Source organism: Triticum dicoccoides, chromosome 4B, assembly GCF_002162155.2.
Source record: "Triticum dicoccoides isolate Atlit2015 ecotype Zavitan chromosome 4B, WEW_v2.0, whole genome shotgun sequence".
Classification (NCBI taxonomy): domain Eukaryota; kingdom Viridiplantae; phylum Streptophyta; class Magnoliopsida; order Poales; family Poaceae; genus Triticum; species Triticum dicoccoides.
This window is the reverse complement of record NC_041387.1, coordinates 373,682,507-373,703,833: the sequence shown is the minus strand read 5'-3', so window position 1 is coordinate 373,703,833 and position 21,327 is coordinate 373,682,507. Positions and strand designations below refer to the sequence as shown.

General features: G+C 47.3%; 1 protein-coding gene across 1 annotated transcript in view; it reads left to right on the top strand.

Annotated features, from left to right (window-relative positions):
* The window catches only part of LOC119296201 (bidirectional sugar transporter SWEET16-like), a 22,350-nt gene extending 1,799 nt beyond the window's left edge, over window positions 1-20,551 (top strand). Inside the window, exons 3-6 of the mRNA XM_037574600.1 lie at window positions 17,050-17,260; window positions 17,381-17,542; window positions 19,825-19,941; window positions 20,033-20,551. Coding sequence (XP_037430497.1) covers window positions 17,050-17,260; window positions 17,381-17,542; window positions 19,825-19,941; window positions 20,033-20,383 — 841 coding nt within the window. The 3' untranslated portion in view covers window positions 20,384-20,551. The remainder of the gene's footprint in view (window positions 1-17,049; window positions 17,261-17,380; window positions 17,543-19,824; window positions 19,942-20,032) is intronic.
* Window positions 20,552-21,327: the final 776 nt, after the last annotated feature.

Below are 21,327 nucleotides of genomic sequence, written 5' to 3'. Positions count from 1 at the left end.
GAGGGTTTTGGTTTGCCCAGGTGACTGATCCTACCATAATATACTCCCGCCAATTCTATTGCACCGGCAACCGAACTTCAACCTGCTCATGGCTAGATCGATCGGTTTCGGGTCACACTGCCGCCTACTCCTACTATTGGGTCGGTTGTGGTTGGTGTTTTTATTCAAAAGTGGAGAATAGACAACTGAAGAGGTCAAGAGCAATAGGCCCGGATGCGCTCACCTTGGCCCAGGGTTGGCCCTTGAAAAGGATAAAAAAATATGAGATAGAGTGGAATTCTTTTCGCGTGAGTTTCCCATCAACGGATTATCATCCTGTTGTTTCCATGAACATCAGGTACATATATGAACCTGTCAACGGAGCGGAACATATGATATGTGTTGGAAATATGCCCTAGAGGCAATAATAAAAGTATTATTATATTTCATTGTTCATGATAATTGTCTTCTATTCATGCTATAACTGTATTATCCGGAAATCGTAATACACGTGTGAATACATAGACCTCAATATGTCCCTAGTGAGCCTCTAGTTGACTAGCTCGTTGTGATCAACAGATAGTCATGATTTCCTGGCTATGGACATTGGATGTCGTTGATAACGGGATCACATCATTATGAGAATGATGTGATGGACAAGACCCAATCCTAAGCATAGCACAAAGGTCGTTTAGTTCGTTTGCTAGAGCTTTGCCATTGTCAAGTATCTCTTCCTTAGACCATGAGATCGTGTAACTCCCGGATACCGTAGGAGTGCCTTGGGTGTATCAAACGTCACAACGTAACTGGGTGACTATAAAGGTGCATTACAGGTATCTCCGAAAGTAGCTGTTGGGTTGACACGGATCGAGACTGGGATTTGTCACTCCGTATGACGGAGAGGTATCTCTGGGCCCACTCGGTAATGCATCATCATAATGAGCTCAAGGTGACCAAAGTGTTGGCCACGAGATCATGCATTACGGTACGAGTAAAGTGACTTGCCGGTAACGAGACTGAACAAGGTATTGGGATACCGACGATCGAGTCTCGGGCAAGTAACGTACCGATCGACAAAGGGAATTGTATACAGGGTTTGATCGAATCCTCGACATCGTGGTTCATCCGATGACAACATCGAGAAGCATGTGGGAGCCAACATGGGTATCCAGATCCCGCTGTTGGTTATTGACCCGAGAACGTCTCGGTCATGTCTACATGTCTCCCGAACCCGTAGGGTCTACACACTTAAGGTTCGATGACGCTAGGGTTATAAAGGAAGTTTGTATGTGGTTACCGAATGTTGTTCGGAGTCCCGGATGAGATCCCGGACGTCACGAGGAGTTCCGGAATGGTCCGGAGGTAAAGATTTATATATGGGAAGTCCTATTTTGGCCACTGGAAAATGTTCGGGATTTTTCGGTATTGTACCGGGAAGGTTCTAGAAGGTTCCGGAGTGGGGCCCACCTGCATGGGGGGACCCACATGAACGTGAGTAGTGGGGGAAAGGCCCCACACCCCTAGTCAAGGCGCACCAAGATCCCCCCTTAGAAGGAATAAGATCATACCCGAAGGGATAAGATCAAGATCCCTAAAAAAGGGGGATAACAATCGGTGGGGAAGGAAATGATGGGATTTCTTTCCTCCCACCTTGGCCAATGCCCCAATGGACTTGGAGGGCAAGAAACCAGCCCCTCCACCCCTATATATAGTGGGGAGGCGCATGGGAGCTTAAGACAAGCCAAGGCGCAGCCCCTCCCCTCCCCAACACCTCTCCTCCTCCGTATATGCTTGGCGAAGCCCTGTCGGAGTACTGCTGCACCAACTACACCACGCCGTCGTGCTGCCGTTGGAGCAATCTTCCTCAACCTCTCCTTCCCCCTTGCTGGATCAAGAAGGAGGAGACGTCTCCCGTCCCGTACGTGTGTTGAACGCGGAGGTGCTGTCCGTTCAGCACTTGGACATCGGTGATCCGAATCACGTTCGAGTACGACTCCATCAACACCATCCCCTTGGCTAGCTTCCGCTCGTGATCTACAAGTGGTATGTAGATGCAAACTCTCTCCCTTGACTCGTTGCTTAGATGAACTCATAGATGGATCTTGGTGAAACCGTAGGAAAATTTTAATTTTCTGCAACGTTCCCCAACAGTGGCATCATGAGCTAGGTCTATGCGTAGTTCTCTTTGCACGAGTAGAACACAATTTTGTTGTGGGCGTGGATTTTGTCATCTTACTTGCCTCTACTAGTATTTTCTTGCTTCGGCGGTATTGTGGGATGAAGCGGCCCGGACCAACCTTACACGTACGCTTACGTGAGACCGGTTCCACCGACTGACATGCACTAGTTGCATAAGGTGGCTGGCAGGTGTCTGTCTCTCCCACTTTAGTTGGAGCGGATTCGATGAAAAGGGCCCTTATGAAGGGTAAATAGAAGTTGACAAAATCACGTTGTGGTTATTCGTAGGTAAGAAAACGTTCTTGCTAGAACCCAATTGCAGCCACGTAAAAGATGCAACAACAATTAGAGGACGTCTAACTTGTTTTTGCAGCGATTGATCATGTGATGTGATATGGCCAGAAGTTGTGATGAATGATGAATTGTGATGTATGAGATCATGTTCTTTGTAATAGGATTCACGACTTGCATGTCGATGAGTATGACAACCGGCAGGAGCCATAGGAGTTGTCTTTATTTTTTGTATGACCTGCGTGTCATTGAAGAACGCCATGTAACTCACTTTACTTTATTGCTAAACGCGTTAGCCATAGAAGTAGAAGTAGTCGTTGGCGTGACAACTTCATGAAGACACGATGATGGAGATCATGATGATGGAGATCATGGTGTCAAGCCGGTGACAAGATGATCATGGAGCCCCGAAGATGAAGATCAATGGAGCTATATGATATTGGTCATATCATGTGACAACTATATAATTGCATGTGATGTTTATTATGTTTATGCATCTTGTTTACTTAGGACGACGGTAGTAAATAAGATGATCCCTTACAAAAATTTCAAGAAGTGTTCTCCCCTAACTGTGCACCGTTGCTACAGTTCGTCGCTTCTAAGCACCACGTGATGATCGGGTGTGATGGATTCTTACGTTCACATACAACGGGTGTAAGACAGTTTTACACAACGAAAACACTTAGGGTTAACTTGACGAGCCTAGCATGTGCAGACATGGCCTCGGAACACGGAGACCGAAAGGTCGAACACGAGTCGTATGGAAGATACGATCAACATGAGAATGTTCATCGACGATGACTAGTCCGTCTCACGTGATGATCGGACACGGCCTAGTCGACTCGGATCGTGTAACACTTAGATGACTAAAGGGATGTCTAATCTGAGTGGGAGTTCATAATTTGATTAGAACTTAATTATCATGAACTTAGTCTAAAACCTTTGCAAATATGTCTTGTAGATCAAATGGCCAACGCTCATGTCAACATGAACTTCAACGCGTTCCTAGAGAAAACCAAGCTGAAAGATGATGGCAGCAACTATACGGACTGGGTCCGGAACCTGAGGATCATCCTCATAGCTGCCAGGAAACAATATGTCCTAGAAGGACCGCTAGGTGACGCTCCCGTCCCAGAGAACCAAGACATTATGAATGCTTGGCAAACTCGCGCTGATGATTACTCCCTCGTTCAGTGCGGCATGCTTTACAGCTTAGAACCGGGGCTCCAAAAGCGTTTTGAGCATCACGGAGCATATGAGATGTTCGAAGAGCTGAAACTAGTTTTCCAAGCTCATGCCCGGGTCGAGAGATATGATGTCTCTGACAAGTTCTACAGTTGTAAGATGGAGGAAAACAGTTCTGTCAGTAAGCACATCCTGAAGATGTCTGGGTTGCACAACCGTATAACCCAGCTGAACATTAACCTCCCAGATGAGGCGGTCATTGACAGAATCCTCCAGTCGCTCCCACCAAGCTACAAGAGCTTTGTGATGAACTACAACATGCAGGGGATGGAAAAGACCATTCCTGAAGTGTTCTCGATGCTGAAGTCAGCAGAGGCTGAAATCAAGAAAGAACATCAAGTGTTGATGGTCAATAAGACCACTAAGTTCAAGAAGGGCAAGGGTAAGAAGAACTTCAAGAAGGACGGCAAGGAGGTTGCCGCGCCTGGTAAGCCAGTTACCGGGAAGAAGTCAAAGAATGGACCTAAGCCTGAGACTAAGTGCTTCACTGGAAGCGGAACTGCCCCAAATACTTAGCAGATAAGAAGGCCGACAAAACCAAAGGTATATTTGATATACATGTAATTGATGTGTACCTTACCAGTACTCGTAGTAACTCCTGGGTATTTGATACCGGTGCCGTTGCTCATATTTGTAACTCACAGCAGGAGCTGCGGAATAAACGGAGACTGGCGAAGGACGAGGTGACGATGCGCGTCGGGAATGGTTCCAGAGTCGATGTGATCGCCGTCAGCACGCTGCCTCTACATTTACCTACGGGATTAGTTTTGAACCTTAATAATTGTTATTTAGTGCCAAGTTTGAGCATGAACATTGTATCTGGATCTCGTTTAATACGAGATGGCTACTCATTTAAGTCTGAGAATAATGGTTGTTCGATTTATATGAGAGATATGTTTTATGGTCATGCTCCGATGGTCAATGGTTTATTCTTAATGAATCTCGAGCGTAATATTACACATGTTCATAGTGTAGATGCCAAAAGATGTAAAGTTGATAACGATAGTCCCACATACTTGTGGCACTGCCGCCTTGGTCACATTGGTGTCAAGCGCATGAAGAAGCTCCATGCCGATGGACTTTTAGAGTCTCTTGATTATGAATCGTTTGACACGTGCGAACCATGCCTCATGGGCAAAATGACCAAGACTCCGTTCTCCGGAACAATGGAGCGAGCAACCAACTTATTGGAAATCATACATACCGATGTGTGCGGTCCAATGAGCGTTGAGGCTCGCGGAGGATATCGTTATGTTCTCACTCTCACTGATGACTTAAGTAGATATGGGTATGTCTACTTAATGAAACACAAGTCTGAGACCTTTGAAAAGTTCAAGGAATTTCAGAATGAGGTGGAGAATCAACGTGACCGAAAGATAAAGTGCCTACGATCAGATCGTGGAGGAGAATATTTAAGTCACGAATTTGGCACACACTTAAGGAAATGTGGAATCGTTTCACAACTCACGCCGCCTGGAACACCTCAGCGAAACGGTGTGTCCGAACGTCGTAATCGCACTCTATTGGATATGGTGCGGTCTATGATGTCTCTTACTGATTTACCGCTATCATTTTGGGGATACGCTCTAGAGACAGCTACATTCACTTTAAATAGGGCACCGTCTAAATCCGTTGGGACGACACCGTATGAATTATGGTTTGGGAAGAAACCTAAGCTGTCGTTTCTAAAAGTTTGGGGATGCAATGCTTATGTCAAGAAACTTCAACCTGAAAAGCTCGACCCAAGTCGGAAAAATGTGTCTTCATAGGATACCCTAAGGAAACTGTCGGGTATGCCTTCTACTTAAGATCCGAGGGCAAAATCTTTGTTGCCAAGAACGGATGCTTTCTGGAAAAAGAGTTTCTCTCGAAAGAAGTAAGTGGGAGGAAAGTAGAACTCGATGAAGTACTACCTCTCGAACGGGAAAGTGGTGCAGCTCGGAAAATGTTCCTGTGATGCCCACACCAACTGAAGAGGAAACCAATGATGATGATCAAGGTACTTCGGATCAAGTTGCTACTGAACTTCGTAGGTCCACAAGGACACATTCCGCACCAGAGTGGTACGGCAACCCCGTCCTGGAAATCATGTTGTTAGACAACGGTGAACCTTCGAACTATGAAGAAGCGATGGCGGGCCCAGATTCCAACAAATGGCTTGAAGCCATGAAATCCGAGATAGAATCCATGTATGAAAACAAAGTATGGACTTTGACAGACTTGCCCGATGATCGGCGAGCGATAGAAAACAAATGGATCTTTAAGAAGAAGACAGACGCGAATGGTAATGTCACCATCTATAAAGCTCGACTTGTCGCTAAGGGTTATCGACAGGTTCAAGGGATTGACTACGACGAGACATTCTCTCCTGTAGCGAAGCTAAAGTCCGTCCGAATCATGTTAGCAATTGCCGCATACTATGATTATGAGATATGGCAGATGGACGTCAAAACAGCATTCCTTAACGGGCATCTTAAGGAAGAACTGTATATGATGCAGCCGGAAGGTTTTGTCGATCCTAAGAACGCTAACAAAGTATGCAAGCTCCAGCGATCCATTTATGGGCTGGTGCAAGCATCTCGGAGTTGGAATATTCGCTTTGATGAGATGATCAAAGCGTTTGGGTTTATGCAGACTTATGGAGAAGCCTGCGTTTACAAGAAAGTGAGTGGGAGCTCTGTAGCATTTCTCATATTATATGTAGATGACATACTCTTGATGGGAAATAATATAGAATTTCTGGACAGCATTAAGGCCTACTTGAATAAGTGTTTTTCAATGAAGGACCTTGGAGAAGCTGCTTACATATTAGGCATCAAGATCTATAGAGATAGATCGAGACGCCTCATAGGTCTTTCACAAAGCACATACCTTGATAAGATTTTGAAGAGGTTCAAAATGGATCAGTCCAAGAAGGGGTTCTTGCCTATGTTACAAGGTGTGATATTGAGCTCGGCTCAGTCACCGACCACGGCAAAAGATAAAGAAGAGATGAGTGTCATCCCCTATGCTTCAGCCATAGGATCTATTATGTATGCCATGCTGTGTACCAGACCTGATGTAAACCTTGCCGTGAGTTTGGTAGCTAGATACCAAAGTAATCCCGACAAGGAACACTGGACAGCAGTCAAGAATATCCTGAAGTACCTGAAAAGGACAAAGGACATGTTTCTCGTTTATGGAGGAGACGAAGAGCTTGTCGTAAAGGGTTACGTCGACGCTAGCTTCGACTCAGATCTGGATGACTCTAAGTCACAAACCGGATACGTGTATATGTTGAATGGTGGAGCAGTAAGCTGGTGCAGCTGCAAGCAGAGCGTCGTGGCAAGATCTACGTGTGAAGCGGAGTACATGGCAGCCTCGGAGGCAGCACATGAAGCGATTTGGGTGAAGGAGTTCATCACCGACCTAGGAGTCATACCCAATGCGTCGGGGCCAATCAAACTCTTCTGTGACAACACTGGAGCTATTGCCCTTGCCAAGGAGCCAGGTTTCACAAGAAGACCAGGCACATCAAGCGTCGTTTCAACTCCATCCGTGAAAATGCTCAAGATGGAGACATAGAAATTTGCAAAGTACATACGGATCTGAATGTCGCAGATCCGTTAACTAAACCTCTCTCGCGAGCTAAACATGATCAACACCAGAACTCTATGGGTGTTCGATTCATCACAATGTAACTAGATTGGTGACTCTAGTGCAAGTGGGAGACTGTTGGAAATATGCCCTAGAGGCAATAATAAAAGTATTATTATATTTCATTGTTCATGATAATTGTCTTTTATTCATGCTATAACTGTATTATCCGGAAATCGTAATACACGTGTGAATACATAGACCTCAATATGTCCCTAGTGAGCCTCTAGTTGACTAGCTCGTTGTGATCAACAGATAGTCATGATTTCCTGGCTATGGACATTGGATGTCGTTGATAACGGGATCACATCATTAGGAGAATGATGTGATGGACAAGACCCTATCCTAAGCATAGCACAAAGGTCGTTTAGTTCGTTTGCTAGAGCTTTGCCAATGTCAAGTATCTCTTCCTTAGACCATGAGATCGTGTAACTCCCGGATACCGTAGGAGTGCCTTGGGTGTATCAAACGTCACAACGTAACTGGGTGACTATAAAGGTGCATTACAGGTATCTCCGAAAGTAGCTGTTGGGTTGACACGGATCGAGACTGGGATTTGTCACTCCGTATGACGGAGAGGTATCTCTGGGCCCACTCGGTAATGCATCATCATAATGAGCTCAAGGTGACCAAAGTGTTGGCCACGAGATCATGCATTACGGTACGAGTAAAGTGACTTGCCGGTAACGAGACTGAACAAGGTATTGGGATACCGACGATCGAGTCTCGGGCAAGTAACGTACCGATCGACAAAGGGAATTGTATACAGGGTTTGATCGAATCCTCGACATCGTGGTTCATCCGATGAAAACATCGAGAAGCATGTGGGAGCCAACATGGGTATCCAGATCCCGCTGTTGGTTATTGACCGGAGAACGTCTCGGTCATGTCTACATGTCTCCCGAACCCGTAGGGTCTACACACTTAAGGTTCGATGACGCTAGGGTTATAAAGGAAGTTTGTATGTGGTTACCGAATGTTGTTCGGAGTCCCGGATGAGATCCCGGACGTCATGAGGAGTTCCGGAATGGTCCGGAGGTAAAGATTTATATATGGGAAGTCCTATTTTGGCCACTGGAAAATGTTCGGGATTTTTCGGTATTGTACCGGGAAGGTTCTAGAAGGTTCCGGAGTGGGGCCCACCTGCATGGGGGGACCCACATGAACGTGAGTAGTGGGGGAAAGGCCCCACACCCCTGGTCAAGGCGCACCAAGATCCCCCCTTAGAAGGAATAAGATCATATCCCGAAGGGTTAAGATCAAGATCCCTAAAAAGGGGGGATAACAATCGGTGGGGAAGGAAATGATGGGATTTCTTTCCTCCCACCTTGGCCAACGCCCCAATGGACTTGGAGGGCAAGAAACCACCTCCACCCCTATATATAGTGGGGAGGCGCATGGGAGCTTAAGACAAGCCAAGGCGCAGCCCCTCCCCTCCCCAACACCTCTCCTCCTCCGTATATGCTTGGCGAAGCCCTGTCGGAGTACTGCTGCACCAACTACACCACGCCGTCGTGCTGCCGTTGGAGCAATCTTCCTCAACCTCTCCTTCCCCCTTGCTGGATCAAGAAGGAGGAGACGTCTCCCGTCCCGTACGTGTGTTGAACGCGGAGGTGCTGTCCGTTCAGCACTTGGACATCGGTGATCCGAATCACGTTCGAGTACGACTCCATCAACACCATCCCCTTGGCTAGCTTCCGCTCGTGATCTACAAGTGGTATGTAGATGCAAACTCTCTCCCTTGACTCGTTGCTTAGATGAACTCATAGATGGATCTTGGTGAAACCGTAGGAAAATTTTAATTTTCTGCAACGTTCCCCAATAATATGAACCAAGTAGATTCGTCTTTTTGCTCGTAACTTCAATGAATTGCTATTTGGTCAGATTGGAACAATTGGATTCGAAAGGAAAGAAAGACTGTGAACGAAGAGGGCCGCCCATGATCGATTGGATTCGGCAAAGCCTGTCGTTGGGCTACTTGCGTCTTCGGCAGATACAAAGGAGAAGTGACGGTCGGTGAAATAGCCCTCCAACTCGTAGCTCTTCTTGCTTAACGTGAAAACTCTCCTTTCCGATGAAAACGAGAAAGAAAGATGTCAACTACTAAATGTGCTGCTTTGTGAATTTGATACTAGGTAGTTCTCCCCCCTCGGCAGGCAAGTAGCTTTCTATTTGAATTGAATGTCAGCGAATCACTTGTTTCACTAATGTGACTAGTCTTGACTGCAGGTTATTTCTTTCTATAGAGAAGTGACTGCGCTAGAGATGCTTATTAAAGGTTTGCTTGGTGGCTTCCTTGAGGCATCCTAACGAACGAACGATTTGAACCTTGTTCCTACACGGCCTGATCAAATCGATCAGGCACTTGCCATCTATCTTCATTGTTCAACTCTTTGATGAAAAGATGAAAAAACCAAAAAAAAGCTCTGCCCTTCCATCTCTTGGATAGATAGAGAGGGAGGGCAGAGGCCTTTGGTGTCCCTTTCAGTCAAGAATTGGGGCTTCAATCACTTACATTATCTTTCTATTGCTACAAATCGACAATAAAAAACATCCCTCGGAATTCCTGTTCGATAGGAAAAAATAGCTCTTCAACCAGAAATAGCAAGCAACATGTTTTTCTTCTCTCTTCCGGGCACACACCCTATCGGGTGACGCCACTGACAAACACCCTAAAGGGGAACGCAACACTTCCTATAACAGAAATACCTCTTTGTTTACCTTGGAATGAATTGCTCAACTACTTAGGTAACGAAACGAAACGTTCATCTACGATCTTTCTTAAAAAAAGATAGGACTATACGGCAGTTCTCGTTAGTAGATTCGCAGAACAGAAGAAGAAGTTCACTCTGACTTGCGCACTACAAAAAGGCAGCCAGTTGGATTGCAAAGCCTCTCAGACGGAAGGAACCTGTTTTAAAAACCCCTTTCTACAATCTTGAGAAATCTCACGCAAGCAACTACACGCCGCAAGTCTTCGGTATTGTTCGCAAGGAATTTGAAAAGATTGACTCTGCTTTTTTTCTTTTCAAGCATGCCAAGCCTCCAATAGAGCGGAGTTCTGTGCATGAAGTAGGCGCAGTTTACAAACTAGTGAATGGTCAACAGGTAAAAATAAGAACGGAGAAGATTCGATCGATATGAAGATCATGAGCTGCCCCATAATGAAATCGCCAGTAGTCGCGAATATCTCCTTCTTCCCTAATCCAAGATTGGAGAAAGAAGATCTAAGAGGGACCTATGGAGAATGTAGTCAGAAATCCATAATAGAGTCCGACCACAACGGCCAAATTAATTATCCTCATCGAGAAACTTAGACTACTAAATAGAAAAGATTTGAAAATCATGGCATGGGTCTCCTTTTTTTCTTTCTTTAGAGTTTTCTATATGCACAATTTCTCGATGTTTCCGAGCATGAACCTCCTCGTTGAGCAGCCGCCTGAGCTTTCTCTTTGTTTAGAATTGAAAGAGAAGTTTTTGGTAGTGGGGTGCGTGGTGTATTAAAAGTGGATATAGACCCCGGACAAGAAAGCCTTTTCTTAAGCACAAATGCAAGAGAACTTTGAATCGGAGGAACGACCAACACAGCTGGCATGGCTTTGTTGAATCAGGATTTCCAACTCATAACAGGCTCCCTGACCCACGGAATAAAGATAGATTTCCTTGCTTGCGAGATCAAAAACTCAAGCGCCATCCGTTTCCTATTTGATTTCAGAACAGCGGAATGGAGTTCCCTAGAATTTCATGTGATTCAGTAAACAGAATATAGATTCCCTAAATGGAAAGCAAAGTAGGTTATTCAGCCATCCCTCGCGAACAATCAGAAGTCCCAGTTTCCTTAACTAATCTCGCCAATTTATCACTTGACCGACCCAGAGACTAATCTATCGTTGGCCCAGGCAAAGAGTGAGAAAAAGCAGCAAAAGGAGTAGCTTGCAGTGAGGAATGAAAGCTGGTGTTTTACCACCATTCAGCAAGAGAAACCCACTGGACAAACAAAGATCAGGAAAAGACGGACCGAACCCATTCGGTGACTTTCGCGGTCGCCCTCACTGAACCGATAATAGATCGATTCATCCAAAGCTCGCCCTGCTCGTTCCGCTCGCAATAGTCCGATTAATTCCCCAGGCGAAAAAACATTAGACATTCCATCTTCGGAAACCCGCACTTTTGATGTTACCAGCCCGGCTTTCACTTGGAAAAATAGGAGATTTAGTTCCATGCTTTGATTGGTAGCAGAAGGGAGGGCGCGTTGCCAGCCTTCATTTTTCTTGGATATTCAACACTTTCCCTGACAGGTGGATAGATTGGATTAGACAAGCAGTGGAAGGAGGCAAAGTGTGTGTGAATATGAATGGAGATTGGCGAGAATATTTCTCTACTTTCAGAGGTTTGAGGCAAGGAGATCCTCTTTCTCCTTTGCTTTTTCACCCGATCCGTTGAAATACGATACGAAGGAAACGGACTTCAATCCCTCATTCTTATTGTTTGTTCTTCTGATCCCCTTGTTTTTAACTCGCTTAATTCGGAAAAGAATCGGAATGGGAAGTATTTATTTCTTGATTCTCCGGCTAGCATCCTTACTTCCTTCTTCAATGGAAATTCTATGTTTTGGCTCGGTATAAACAAAAAAATGAGAAATTCTCTCAGCTGGGACTGGAATTGCTTACAATGCATCTGGCCACTGACTGAATTCGAAGTAGGGCCAGTGTTTATGACATCCAGATACATGGATTTGACCGAGAACCTGCCGTCCTTAGTCAGTTTCCAAAACAATCTATCTGGCTGCTGAGACAGCTGGACATCCATCAGCCTTCGTACAAGATGAAGCCATGCCTCCCAACGATCGCCTACTAGCGTCCTCCGGAAGCTAATATTGAGAGGCGTGGACTGTAAGACAGTTGCAACGTATGCTTCTCGACGTTGAACAATGTTATATAGAGTAGGATATTGAAGTGCCAGAGGCGTCTCCCCTAGCCACGTATCCTCCCAGAACCTCGTACTAGCCCCATCACCGACTAAGATTTTTACCCTGTTAAAGAAGAGGGGCTTGACTCTCATCAACCCTTTCCAAAACGGTGAATCAGTCGGGCGCACAGTCACCTGAGCCAAAGTTTTTGACTGAAGATACTTATTACGCAGAATCTGAGCCCAAGTAGCCTCTGTCTCGGACGAAAGTTTAAAAAGCCACTTGCTAAGGAGACATCTATTCTTGATCTCTAGATTTTCAATGCCTAGACCGCCTTGGTCCTTCGGCCTACAGATGATATCCCATTTGGCAAGCCTATACTTTCGTTTCAACTCATCATTCTGCCAAAAGAATCGGGATCGATAAAAGTCTAACCTCTTCCTGACTCCCACCGGGACCTCAAAAAGATAAAAGAAACATGGGCATACTGGTGAGGACCGAATTAATCAGAATTAATCGACCTCCATATGACATGAGCTTCGCTTTCCAACAGCTTAGTTTCTTTTCAAAACGATCCTCGATGCACTTCCACTCCTTGTTCGTCAGCTTACGATGATGAATGGGTATACCTAAGTACAGTAGCGAACCCAACTCACATCCGAACAATTGCTTATACGCCTCCTGGTCCTCACTAGCTCTTCCAAAGCAAAACAGTTCGCTCTTATGGAAGTTAATCTTGAGTCCAGACAATTGCTCAAATAAGCACAACACAAGCTTCATGTTCCTTACTTTCGCCAAGTCATGCTCCATAAAGATGATAGTATCATCAGCATACTGCAAAATGGATATACCACCATCAACTAGGTGCGGAACCAAGCCCGAAACCTGCCCCGCATCCTTAGCCCGACCTACTAAAATAGATAGCATATCAGCCATTATGTTGAATAGACTCGGTGACATGGGATCACCCTGCCTTAGTCCTTTGTGTGTCTGGAAATAGTGACCTATATCATCATTCACTTTAATCCCTACACTCCCTTTTTGCGTAAAGGACTCGATCTGGTCTCACCAGGCCTTGTCAAATCCTTTCATACGCAACGCCTGTTGAAGGAAAGGCCATTTAACTTTATCGTATGATTTTTCAAAATCCACTTTAAAAACCACACCATCAAGTTTTTTTGAGTGGATTTCATGGAGCGTTTCATGCAAGACGACCACCCCTTCAAGGATATTTCTATCCGGCATGAAAGCGGTCTGGGACGGTTGCACAATTGAATGCACAATCTACGTGAGACGGTTCGTCCCAACCTTGGTGAAAATTTTGAAACTGACATTAAGCAAACATATGGGTCTGAACTGCTCAATGCGAATAGCCTCTGTCTTCTTAGAAATAAGAGTTATCGTTCCAAAATTGAGCTTGAACAAATGAAGCTGACTAGTGAACAACTCATGAAACATCGGCAACAGGTCACCTTTAATAAAATGCCAGCACTTTTTGTAGAACTCCGCCGGAAACCCATCTGGTCCTGGCGCTTTATTGTTTTTCATTTGTGCAATGGCCTCAAACACCTCCTTCTTCGTGAAAGGAGCAGTCAAAATCTCATTCTCTTCCGTCTCAAGTTGGGGAACATCCTCAACTCTTGACTCATCCAAGGACACAAAACTCTCTTCTGGAGGGCCAAACAACTGCTTATAATAGTTGGTAATGTAAACTTTCAGGTTTTCCTGACCAACTATCGTCCCTTCATCTTGTTCTAATTGAAAAATTCTCTTCTTACAATGCTTTCCATTAGCAATCATATGAAAGAATTGAGTGTTATCCTCTCCTTGGACAACCTTATGAACCTTAGCTCTCAAAGCCCATTTCAATTCCTCCTCGCGGAGAAGCTCTTTCAGCCTTAACTCAGCCTCCACTTTAGACTCCAACTCGCTGGTATCTAAAATAGAGGTTTCAGCTTTTAACTCAAGGGAATGAATAATCATAAGGAGCCTTTCCTTCTCCGCCTTATAAATTCCATTCGTATGCTTAGCCCATCCACGAAGGAACCTTCGCAGATGACGAATCTTGCATTGCCACCGCTCAATGGGTGACCTTCCCCCCGAGTCTTTAGCCCACTCTCTAGCTAACAACTCAATGAAACCTTCTCTTTCAAACCAAGCAAGTTCGAAGGAGAAAATATTCTTATTACCCATATTAGTTTGAGCCCCTGAGTCGACTAGTAGCGGTGTGTGATCCGAGATACCTCGTGTCAACGCCTGCACCGTTACCAGAGGAAACTTCTGTTCCCAATCGACGCTCGCCAAAACACGATCAAGCTTCTCAAAAGTCGGAACCGGTAGCGAGTTTGCCCAAGTGAATTTCCTACCCGAAAGCTCTATCTCTCTGAGATCCAAGCTTTCTATGATAGTATTGAACATAAACGACCATCTGCCGTCAAAGTTGTCATTATTCTTTTCCTCCTTTCTTCGAATAATGTTGAAATCACCCCCCACTAAGACGGGTAGTTGCTCATGACCGCAAACACGGACCAAATCAGCCAAGAAATCTGGTTTGAGTTCGGGTTGCGCAGCCCCATAGACTGCCACCAAAGCCCAATCAAAACCATCTGCTTTAGTTCTTACCCGAAACTTGACCGCAAACTCACCCAACACTACACTCCGAACCTCCAACGTTTCGCACTTAACCCCGAGTAAAACCCCACCGGATCTTCCTCGAGGTGGGAGGCAGTGCCAGTCAAAATCTACCCCCCCCCCCAGATAAGGTACTAAGAAATTGTGGGGAAAAATTACCTCGTCCAGTCTCGGATAAAGCAATAAAATCTAAATGATGTTCAAGAGAAGCCTCTGCTAGAAACCGTCTTTTAGCCAAGTCTTTAAGACCTCTGCTGTTCCAAAAGATGCCTCTCATATTTCATCATGAAATTTTTTGGAGGTACGGATCCTAGCACTTCTACGCACAGCCGACACCGGGTAAACCTTCCGTTTCCAGGTCCTCTTAGGCTTAATGCAAACATCAGAAGGATCGGCACGCTCGGAATGAGCCTCTATGGCCAAAGACTCAACTTCAAGGTTAGTAGTATCCCGGGAGGGATACTCATCCTCCTCCTCCGTCTCCTGTACCGCAGGGTCAAGATCAGGACACAAGCCATCAAGAACCCTAACCCCAAGCGCATCAATCTCCGACTCATTCATCGGTCTAACTGCAGCTATGTTACAAATCAAATCTAACGCTCGGTCAGCTTCCAAATCTAGCATATCGTTAACAGACTTAGAAATCTCTAGATCATTATTACCAAGAGATACTCCTAATTGGTTGGCATTTTGCACAATCTCATCATTGGTAAAATGCATAATAGAATTAGACTTGTTAACAGACATACCAGTAGAAAGCTCGACGTCCCGCAACTTGGCCGCCCTCAACGCGCACCTGAGCTGCATGTCATCAACATCCGGGTGCTCCTGCAGTCTCCCGCTGACCCGTCTCCCTGCAGAGACAGGATCCGGGATCCCATCGAAAGCGATGACCTCCTCGCGAGAAGCAGCGCTGGGGAAAGAGCCTCCTGCCCGTCCCCCAGCAGTGGTGACCAGCGCCGGGGCCACCGGAGCAACATCCAAAGACGATGAGAGCTCCCAGGGCCTATCGACGGCCATCTCGCCGATGCCCGAGCCCGGTGAACTCGTCCTAGCGCGATCCAGGGAATCCGATGCCGCAGCGACCACACCAGCCTGCCCGCCCTCCAGAGCAGCAGAAGGGGAAACGACGGCCTCCTGCGCGCCCGTTCCCCCGCAAGCCGACGACCTCACCAAAGGGGCCACGCCGCCCCTCGGCACCGCCAGCGTCAAAGACCCGGAGGGCCGAGCCTCCTGCTCGACAACTCCCCCCGCGACCACCGGCTCAGCCACCACAGCCATAGCCGAGGGAGAAACAGGAACCGAGGGCGGGACCTCCTGCCCCGCAGCACCTTCGTCCTCAACAGACCTCGCCACACGCAAACTGAGCACCGGGCTCGCAGAACCAACCCTGTCACATGACAACCTCGGCGGCGCCGAGAACGCCCCAATAGAACCCAGCTGAAGATTGGTAGTCGGAACTGTGCTAGACGGCCCAACAGGGGCGGAGTCAGCATTATCCGACGACCCCGACGGTCCCATAGCCTTGTCATCATTACTCTTTGCAATATCATCCTGGTTCCCTGAACCCCCTCCTCCCTCAGAAGTATCCATGGGATTATCATCCTCAAACTCATTGAAAAGATCAGGATCCTCATACTCAACATTCAACTGATATAAAACACCTGCGTAAGTCCAAGGCACCACGTCTGGCAAGAACTGAATATTGGCGACACTGACCAGCAGCCGTGCCACCCCATGAGCCCGAGTGAACTGCATATCCACCTGCTCAGTCCTGCCAATCAAAGACCCCAGACTCCAGGTCACCAAGAAGCTATCCAAAGGAGCAGACGGGGCACCAGAGAAACGAACCCAAATCTGAGTTAAAGGCGTGCCCTGTGGCTCTTTCTTTTTCCACTCATCGAATTCCAGCACAAAACTAGTACCTGTGACCCTGTTCATACCGAACTTGAGAATCCTCATCTGATCCTCCTTAGACGGGAAATCCACTTTATATGAGCGCTCTGCTCCGACTATATATATATATATATATAAGCGCTCGTGGTTTACCAATTCTTGCGCGATTCAGAAGCTGATTTTTTTTTATAAAAAAAGGAGATTTACCCCAGCCTCTGCATCATCAGAAAGATGCATCCAGAAGCTGATGCTGATGCTGTCTGTGTTTTGCTTGCATGATTCAGTGCGACTTTCCGGAGGGTCGTGCGGAACAAGAGCACGGAGGAATTCCGGTGGCTGCCGTACGTCACCACCCTCCTCTACACCTCCCTCTGGGCCTTCTATGGCCTCCTCAAGCCCGGCGGCCTCCTCCTCATCACCGTCAACGCCGCCGGCGCCGCTCTGCAGGCCACCTACGTCGCTCTCTACCTCGCCTATGCCCCCAGGGACACCAAGGTGCGTCCATCAGTCTGCGCCCTACACAATCCCATTTTCAGCTAGTAGCGCTGCTGCGGCGCTCTCGTCATGGACAGATGGAACCCGGACGGATCTGAACTTTGGATAACTAATTTGCAGGTGAAGATGGCCAAGGTGGTGGTGGGCGTGAACATCTGCTTCTTTGCCGCGGTCGTCCTGGTGGGGCTGGTGGCGCTGCACGGCGCCGTCCGGCTGTTCGCGGTGGGGGTTCTCTGCTCCGCTCTCACCATCGCAATGTATGCTGCACCCATGGCCGCAATGGTTAGTAACAAGCTCGATTATCTCTTCACTTCTACCACCACGAAAATCTTGCCTTTTTCTTTTCTTTTCGAAAACTGTCTCTCTCACGGTAGCGTTTCCTTTCAAACAGAAGTAATTTTTTTTTGCGGGGAGAAGCAGAAGTAACTTTAACTAGGACAAAGTCATTTCCCATCATATATTTCAATTCTCAAATGTCTGAGATTTTGGAAGTCTGGGTCACCTAAAACCACACTCTCCCAAATCTGAATCGCAATTTAAAACTGTGTACTTTTAGCAAAATGTCAGTGTTTTCTTCGATTTATAGCAGTAGGTGTAACTCTCCCAAATCTGTCATGAAGCAGTAGGTGTTGGTCTGATGTCGTTTTCTTCGATTTATAGCAGAAGAAGTAATAAAAGTTAAAGCTTCGCTTGAGCACGCATCAAATCGCCCTTGAATAGAACAAGACTTCTCACCTGCTCCCTCCGTTCCTAAATATAAGTATTTATAGAGATTCTACTAGATGGACTACATACAAAGCAAAATGAATGAATCTACACTTAAGATGCATCTATATACATTCGTATATAGTCATAGTGAAATCTCTAAAAAGACTTATATTTAGGAACGGAGGGAGTATTTTGCATGTAATTTTATTAGTAATCCATGTTTAAACTGTTTGAAATGGATGGATATTTAGGGAACATGGTTGGATGGCGTGGTGCCCAACAGGATGTCCGTCATACACGTTCAAACGTATTTGCGGATATTTGGAGGCGTCAGCTTGATAACTTGCCTTTATGGTGCCAGTCTTGGATTCTAATAGTCTATGCCTTCATTCTAGATTTTTATTCCCCATCAAAATGCATATCTAGATTTTGATTCCTGGACTTGCATTAATTTGGAGTTAAGAGCATCTCCAACAAGCGTCAAACGCGTGGCGCGCTAAATTCTGGTTTACAGCGCGCCCTTCGACAGATTTGGCGCGGCGCGCAGCGCTGGCTACAGCGGCCGCGCTAAAATACAACACGCGCGTAGCTCAGGGAGACGCGCTAAAATGCACAGCGCGCGCTTTCGCACAAACATTTTTTTAGAAAACTTTGCATCGTTAAAAAAAGATACATAGTTCATAACATAGATAAAAAAGGATACAACGATATTTTACATAGTTCCAAAGCATAGATAGATAGAAATACGGTGCAACTAGATAGAAAAAACTACGGTGACTCCCAACCGTCATCATCATCATCATCATCCTCGGTAGTGTCGTCCGAGGTATCGAGCCACATGTCATCCCAACGTGGATCGTTGGGGGAGAAGATCGACTGCCCGCCGTTCTCGACGATATCGCACTGCCATAAGGCCAGTGCCTTGCGCCGACGCCTGTCGGCACGCTTCGCGCGGCGCCTTGCCGTCCTCTCTGCCCAGAAGGCGTTCTCAGCGGTGACGTCCTCCGGGTGGCGCGGGCGCCACTCCGCCATGGCTCGCTCGTCCTCCTCAGCGACGAGGAGGCGGCGCTGCAGCCGAACGTGGTCCGCATGCTCCTTGTCCGTGATGAGACGAGGCGGAGGGGCGACGCGTTGCGCCTGCTCGCGCGTGAAGACGTCCCAGAAATTCATCTGCGACGGGGGCCTCTCCAAGCGCCACGCCGCCGCGTCGTACGCGCGGGCCGCCTCGTGCGCTGTCCGGAACGAGTCGAGGCCGAGCCGGACGTCGCCGGACCGGATCTCGGCGGAGTACCAGCCGTTGGGGCGCTCGTGGACGCCGCGGTAGCCCGAAGAACCCCGGTGGTGCGGCGGCATGGTGGCACGGTGGTGGCGGGGAAAGCGGCGAGAAAGACAGAAAGCGGCGAGGTGGCGAGGGAAAGGACGCGTGGCGAGCGCCGGATTTTATAGACGCGCGAAGCGGCACGCCAAATCTACCGCGCCAGTTGCTGCGCGCGCACAATCGCTTTCCGCGAGCGCTATTTTGCCGTCACCGCTATTTTGCCATCACCGCTAAAAAACAATTTTACTTCACGCGTTTGTTGTAGATGCTTTAAGTCTCATCATGTGCGGAGTGAGTCATGACACACAGTCTATCCGTATTCGTATGTAACGACGTGACATGATCACCCCGCAGGCCACAGCTGGTCGGTGGTGACCATTAATGCGTGTTTCAGATGCCTTAACTGGTTCGGTTTCTCATCGCACTCAAGCCTCTCGGGAGAAAAAAAATAACGTTTTTTTGTTTGCCACGTACTCGATTACTCAAATGCACTCACTGGCAGTATGTTACAATTGAGCGACTGAAAACTTGGCCGCAGAGGACAGTGGTGAAGACCCGGAGCGTGGAGTACATGCCCTTCTCCCTGTCCTTCCTCTTCCTCAACGGAGGCATCTGGAGCGTCTACTCCCTGCTCGTCAAGGACTACTTCATCGGGGTACGCATGCATCATGCACACATGACGTCCATACACATATACATAGAGGCGCAGATTTAACTAACTTCACACTTTTTGGAACTACTTTCAGATCCCCAACGCCATGGGTTTTGTGATGGGCACGGCGCAGCTGGCGCTCTACATGGCGTACCGAAACAAGAAGAAGCTGGTGGCGCTCAAGGAGGAGGACGAGGAGAAAGGGGTGGTGCACCTGATGGGACAGGTAGAGCTGGGCCAGACCAAGGTGCCGTCGTTGAAAAAGGGGCTGAGCCTGCCAATGCCCTCGTCGCTGCCGTCGCCGCTCCACGGGTTTGGCAACCTCATCAAGGCCTTGTCCGCCACCCCCCTGGAGCTGCAGTCTGTCTTGAACCAGCACGAGCGCGTCGGTGCTAAGGAGGAGCACCACGACGACGACGAGGAGCATGCCTACTCGTCCAAGTGACACACACCGACTAGAGCGTGTAGCAGCATTCGATAAAGCCTGTACGAAGGTATGCGTAATGCGTGTACAGTGTTCGCATTGAAAGGAGAGTATGGTGTGACAGCATGTATATGGCATGCTTATTTTGCACATAAATTCAGAGGGAAAGGTTTTTTGAGTTTCAGCTTAGATCTTTTAAGGAGGACATAGCCTTGGCCTCTGTATCGTTGCGAGTGATGCACACAAATATTTATTAGTAATTGTTTTTTTTAAAGGAAGTTAAAACCCTGGCCTCTGCATCAATCGATGCATGCGGCCATCTTTATTTATTATTTCATCATGGTCTAACAAGAACATACATCAAGCCATCTGAAGCCACCACTTGCATCTACAAAACTCGGTAATATGGAGTACTCTCACTCCCCATATCTAAACTGGTGTCATCGCCGATCCATCCACATAACGTATCGGAACGAACATCCGGTGCAGCAGACCTAAAGCATACACCACATGCACACGTTTTAGACGCCGCCATAATTATCGGACCGCTGACCCATCTTCAGCAGAGAGATCCGCATCATCTTTGCCAGTCCGTCCATCCGTCGACGCCACCACAGTGCCCAACGGCGCCGCCGCCTCGCGCTCGTCCATCCAGACACGAAGATTCTGGAAGATCTGTCGTGCGTAGCACCTGCCGATCAGGCATGACGCAGCGTAGCACCTGTTGGCCAGGCATGACTTGACATCTCCACCAAAGCTCTGTGCAAGACGAAGCCGCTCCACCTCCTGCCTCTGTCTTCCAGCACTGCTCCACAAACGATGCTCCCAAGAGAGAAACGACACTGCAGTACCACCATCGTCCGATCTGGAAGACCTAATCCTAAGGTTTCCCTCAGAGCAGCACGAGTGGGTTGACAGTCGTTGCACGACGATGCCTTCATCAAGGTAACGACGCATAACGCCGC